This window comes from Terrapene carolina, unplaced genomic scaffold (genome assembly GCF_002925995.2).
Source record: "Terrapene carolina triunguis isolate 2854851 unplaced genomic scaffold, T_m_triunguis-2.0 Scaffold168, whole genome shotgun sequence".
NCBI classification, from domain to species: domain Eukaryota; kingdom Metazoa; phylum Chordata; order Testudines; family Emydidae; genus Terrapene; species Terrapene triunguis.
In genome coordinates this window covers 137,079-142,503 of record NW_020664519.1, presented here as the reverse complement: position 1 = coordinate 142,503, position 5,425 = coordinate 137,079, and the positions used below count along the sequence as shown (strand labels likewise).

At 68.4% G+C, this 5,425-nt stretch overlaps 1 protein-coding gene across 2 annotated transcripts in view; it reads right to left on the bottom strand.

The window, feature by feature from the left end:
• LOC112115752 (rho family-interacting cell polarization regulator 1-like) overlaps positions 1-5,340 on the bottom strand; it is a 10,629-nt gene extending 5,289 nt beyond the window's left edge. For both annotated transcript variants that reach the window (XM_029912033.1, XM_026653894.2), the window contains exons 1-4: positions 5,194-5,340; positions 4,440-4,569; positions 1,508-2,320; positions 872-1,011 (exon numbers count right to left, since the gene is read on the bottom strand). In XM_029912033.1, coding sequence (XP_029767893.1) covers positions 872-1,011; positions 1,508-2,317 — 950 coding nt within the window. In that variant the 5' untranslated portion in view covers positions 2,318-2,320; positions 4,440-4,569; positions 5,194-5,340. The remainder of the gene's footprint in view (positions 1-871; positions 1,012-1,507; positions 2,321-4,439; positions 4,570-5,193) is intronic.
• Between the last annotated feature and the right edge of the window lie 85 nt (positions 5,341-5,425).

Genomic DNA, 5,425 nt, shown 5'->3' with positions numbered 1-5,425 from the left:
ACCCCCAGCACCCGCTGCCGCCCTGCGAGCACAGAACCCAGGAGTCCTGGGCTTCACACCCTCTTCTAACAGTCCCCCAGGCCTCCAAGGAGCGTGTTGTGCAGCAGCACCCAGAGTGGGGGAGAGCCTGGGGCCAGGGTCTGATCTCTAGATCCCTGTGGTTTAGAGTGGACAAGGAGTTGGATGGGTTTGGGACCCATTTCTGCTTTCCTCAAGAAGTCAGCCCCCCACGTCTCGCAGGGGACAGCAGCTGGGCCACAGGCTCCCCTCTGCACCCCAGCTCTGGAAAGCCGGGGCGGGGGAGGAGGAGGCAGTGAATACGAACCGCACTCCAGGACCCTGACCACTAGGTGGCGCTGCTGCAGCACAGCCTGCCCAAAGCATGGCTAGCTGGGACTAGGGGGCCCGCACTGGCTCGGCAGTGCTCCTGGTGGCAATGCCGAGGCTCCCCGCACCCCCACAGTACCGGGGTCCCACTGGCCGGAGGAGGCAAGGTGGGCATGACATGCTCCACGCGCCCTGGGAGCTGCCGCTGACAGCCAGGCCTGGCCACCAGGGGGCGATAGCCAGCAGGCTCTGGGCTTCCCGGGCACATCGAAGGGGACGGCAGCCACAGCAAAACTCCGGGACGGGGATCGAACCTGGCCCCTCAGTCTGACTCCCTGAGCTCAACGACCAGCTCTGCACGTGGCCCAGCTCCTATTGGGGGGGCCTGGGTCACCCCCATGCAGGGACGTGGCCAGGCCAGGCACCCTGGGTCAGCGCCTGGGACCAGAACCCATCCACAGCGACGTTCTGCTGGCCCACCCTAGGCCTCCTCAACTGGGGCAGCCAGGGCCAACGCCCCTGGGGGGGGCCCCATCCGGCTCACCGCTCGCTCCGGCTGCCCTCCTCCTCCGAGCCCTCCGAGTCGTCCATGTCCGAGGTGTTGAGGAAGCTGAAGCTCTCCAGGGCGTGCTCCACCGTCAGGCTGATGCTGGAGGCCCGGCTCAGGAAGATGCCCTGCTTGTGCTGTGGGGACAGTAAGGAGTGGGGGCTGGGCAGGCTGTGTCCCCGGGCCACTGGCCAGCTGCTGCTGCCCGGCATTTGTACCAGCTGGGACCCATGCCGTGGCTCTCGGGCCTGGGCTGCTCCACCACGCACGGCGGGAAGACGGGCTGTGGGCACACTGCAGCAGGGGCAGCTGGTTCTAGACGCCACAGTCCCTGCCAAGCCGCATCAGCTGCCCGTCACCCCAGGGTCTGCCCCAGCTGCCCTGGGACCCGGCCACGGTTGCTGGGCCCTGCTCCCCAAACCCCGCTCTCCACGATGTAACCCCTTCCACCCCCCATCTGACCAGACACAAGGGGCACAGGGCAGGGGGACCGTGACAATAGAGCCCAGGAACCAGCGTCCCCAGCCCAAGGACATTCGCTGCCCCACATGGGAAGGGGAGGAGCTGGGCACCGACCCGCATGGCTGCCGTAGGGCTGGCACCATCCTCGAGGCCCCACCACTGCCCCCTTACCATGAGGATCTCCTCTAGGCGTTTCAGCTCCCGCTCCAGCGGCTGCAGCTCGGGAAACTGCCCCCGGTAGTCGTCCAGGGCCGAGCCCAGCGAGCCAATGGCCTCCTCCAGGCCGCAGTCCACAGGCTTGGGCCTTGGCACCTCTGCTGGGCTGGGGGGCGGGAGCGAGGCAGGGGCCGGCCTCCCCCTCTCCTCTGAGACTGGCTGCAGCACCACTGGCCGGCCCGGGGAGACCTCATGCCCCTGCGGCCCCAGAGCTTGGCACACAGCGGCCTCAGCCCGCCCCACCACAGGCTCACAGGCCTCGGCCTGAGACATGGCCCCACAGGGCTCAGCCTCCGGGCCCTTGTCCGGCCCAGCCCAGAGCACCAGTGAGTTCGAGGCCTCGGGGAGAGCGTCTGTTTCCAGGGGAGGCAGCTCCCCGGTGCTGGGGTCCTGGGGGTCTGGTGAAGACTCCCCACCATGGGCGCTGGAGCCCTCCCTGCAATCCACTGCCGCGTCCAGGCTGCTCTCGCTGATGTGGCTCAGAGTCCGGGAGTAGGGCACGTGCCCATTGACCACCACCTCCTTCCTCGGGCCCCCTGGCTCCTCCTGCCGGCTGGGGGGCTCGGCTGCGGCGCCCGCCTCCTCTTGCTGGGAGAAGGCGATCTCTATGGCAGGGGCGGAGGCCTGCACCTCGGGCTGTACGATGGGCTTGTGGGAGGCGTGGCGGGCGCTGCCCGACAGCTGGGGGCTGGAGGAATCATCCGACGACTCCGAGGAGATGGACCAGGCCGTGCCGTTCTCCAGCTCCTCCTGCCGCCGCAGCATGTTCTAGAGAGAGATGGCACGTCAGCACGGCCCCTCGCCGCCGGCCACGCCCCGCCCCGCTGCCAGCGATCACCCCCGCAGCCGCCAGCCACTCCCACCCACCCTGCCAATGCCCCACCAAGCCCTGGCCACGCCCTCCCCTCACAGCCAGCAGCCACACCCACCCAGCCCCTGGCCACGCCCTCCCCACGCACCCAGCAGCCACACCCACCCACCCTGCCAACTCCCCACCCAGCCCTGGCCACACCCTCCCCTCACAGCTTTCTCCAGCCCCCCGCCCTCCACCGCTGCCAGGGTTTCAACACTGGCTCACTTGGGTCCCAGCAGCCTCCCACTTCCCACTCAGCAGCTCCCCTATCCCCCCCGTCTGCCCCCAACCTGCTGAGTCCCAGGGTCTGCCAGCTCCCTGGGGGCAGGGCAGAGTCACTGTGAGGACACCAGCCCAGCCCAACTCCATGTCACCCCCAGCATCCCAGCCAGCTCCCCCCTGGGCAGGGCTGCGGGAGCCAAGAGCTCAGCCCCCTTCAGGCTTGGGAAACCAAACCCTCCCCGGTGGGGGGAGCATCCCACTGGCAGGGTCCCATCCGCGGGCCATTGCTCCAGCCTCGGGGCCAGGGTCCCCGTCACGTCGGCTGGGCCCTGACACTGCCTGGGAGGAAGGGGCTGGCCAGGTGCGTAGCTTCCGCCCGGCACTGGCCGGCACAGCCCCAGGCATTTCAGCACCACGCTGCAAGCCGGGCTGGTCAACGCAATGCATACTCTGGTGCCCAGCCTGCGCCAGCCCCACTCCCCCACCCCCCGGAGCTGCCCCACAGCCATGACGGGACACGAGAGCTTTGTGCAGACACACACATACTCCGCGCACCGCCCCATGCCGTGTGAGTGCCCACATTCCCCCGGCACAGGGCCCAGCTGCAGAGGGCGAGGGGGGTATTGGGAAGGGGACGTCCCATCAAAGCAGGGCTGGGTTCACCTCCAGGGTATTCCCTGCTGTAACTGCTCCACCCCACTCAGAGCCGGCGATAGAACCCAGGAGTCCTGGCTGCCAGCCCCTGCTCTGTGCCCTTCCTCCAGCCCCTAACCCCCACAGCGGGCAGCCCCAGAGCCACCCCAGGTGTGAGCAACGGGTCCCGTTGGCGGGGCTAGCATGAGCAGTACGAGATGGGGCAAGGAACAGTGGGGCTGGAGGCGCGTCTCACTGTGGGCACGGACTGGGCTGGAAAGGGCAAGGGGGCAGGGTCTATAGCTATGGCAAGCAGCTACAGCACCACCTTTGGCATGGGGCAGCCGGGGCAGCCTCAGAGTAAGGCTTGTCCATGCAGGGAGAGGCTGGCATGGGCCTGAGGGGTTCCCCTCACACTCGGATCCCTGCCCAGCCTGGAGCCTACGGGCGGCTGCCAGCTCAGAGACAGCAGACGCCCCAGCTGCTCGGCGAGGGAGCAGTTCGGGGGCTGGGAATTCCTGTCCGACAGGTTCCCAAAGCCAGGCCCTATGGATGGGCTAGTGAGCAGGTAGTGCTATCTGGGGCGACTAGACCACCCAGGCTAAGCTACAGGCTGGCCCCAGCCAGCGAACTTACACGGCCCCGCTGCGGGCATCTCCCGAGCTGGACTGAGGAGCCCTCGCTGCAGGAGCAGCTCCGAGACAGCTTCTCAAGCAGCGTCTCACGGACGATGTCCAGCCAGGCCCCCCCGGGTTTCTCGGAGGCCGCCCACTCCGGGCTTTTGGGCAGAGAGAAGAGGGAGCCGTCAGCAGGGGGGAAGGGATCTCGGGGGCATTCAGCCGGCTGCTGGGGCTGCCTGGCTACTCCATCTGCCATCCTCAGGGCGCAGCGGCTCTGGCACGGGGGGGAGGGGGCCCTAGCAGGACATCTGCAAATCAATGAAGCAGCAGCCCAGAGGACCATGTCCCCTTGGAGCTGACCTGGGCGTGGGCCACAGGCGACCCACGCAGAGCACAGGGGAGCCCTGCGCTCCCACACGGACACACCACGGCGCTGGGAGCACACAGGCCCAGCGGGACCCTGCTGGCGGCTCAGAGAAGGCAGGGGCCCCTCCCGGAGCGCTCTCGGTCCCCAGCTCCCGCGCAGGGCACGCCCCATCCCGGGGCCAGGCGCACTCACATAGAAGGCCTGCTCCCGCAGGGAGGGCGTGTCGGGCGGGCTCTGGTTGTAGGTGGAGAATCGTTTGTTGACAGTGGATGCTTTGTTGACCGTGCTGGCAGCTGAGGGCTGATCGTCCTTGTCGAAGGGGCTGGGGGCGAGAGCACAGAGGTGAGAGGAGCGGGGGGCTCTGGCACTGCAGGCGGGAGGCCCCTGGGCTCAGGATTGGAGCTGGGCTCCCAATCCTCCTGCCACGCGCAGCGCTGGTGCCATGGGGCAGGGGCAGCACGAGGGAGAGGCAGGGGCTGGTAGCAGCGCTGAGCTCTGACCCTGGCGCGGGCACCGAGCTGCGGAAAGCGACAGCAAGCAGGGAAGGGGAGCGGGCGGGAAGCCCAGGAGAGGGCACAGAGGGAGGGAGGCTGGGCAGGCTGCCCGCACCCTGCAGCATTAGCCACAATGCTGGAGAGCACAGGAGGGGTGCAGCTGCCATGAGCCCCCGGGGTTGCCGATGGAACCAGGACCTGCCGGAGGGGCCATGGGCCAACTGCCCAGGTGGGGGCCTGCCTGCCCAATCGGGATCCAGGACCCCACCACTGGGCAGTGCCATCGGGAGAGCGAGCACCACAGACCAGCCCCCAGCATCCTTCAGAGCCAGCCACCGGCACCCAGCGCCGGGCTGGGCAGGCTGCCCCCAGCAGGGCCGACAAGCCCCAGGGCAGACAGGGCCACACTAGCCCAGCTAGCCCTCCCGGCCGCGCTCCCCTAGGCCACTCACTTCCAGTTCACCTCCAGGCTGAGCTTGATGGTGCCCAGGTCGTTGATGTCGACAGCTACCACCTGCGGCAGCGCCGCAAACAGGTCCTTGGTTTCGCACGAGACGTTGCCCACCACCACATGGTTGGCCAGGCTCTTGAGCTCCGTCACCTGGCAGGGGAGAGGGAGGGGCTGAGGCCAGCGCCCGTGACAGGGGGCATGTCGGGCAGCCGCCTGTGAGCTGGGGCTGCAGG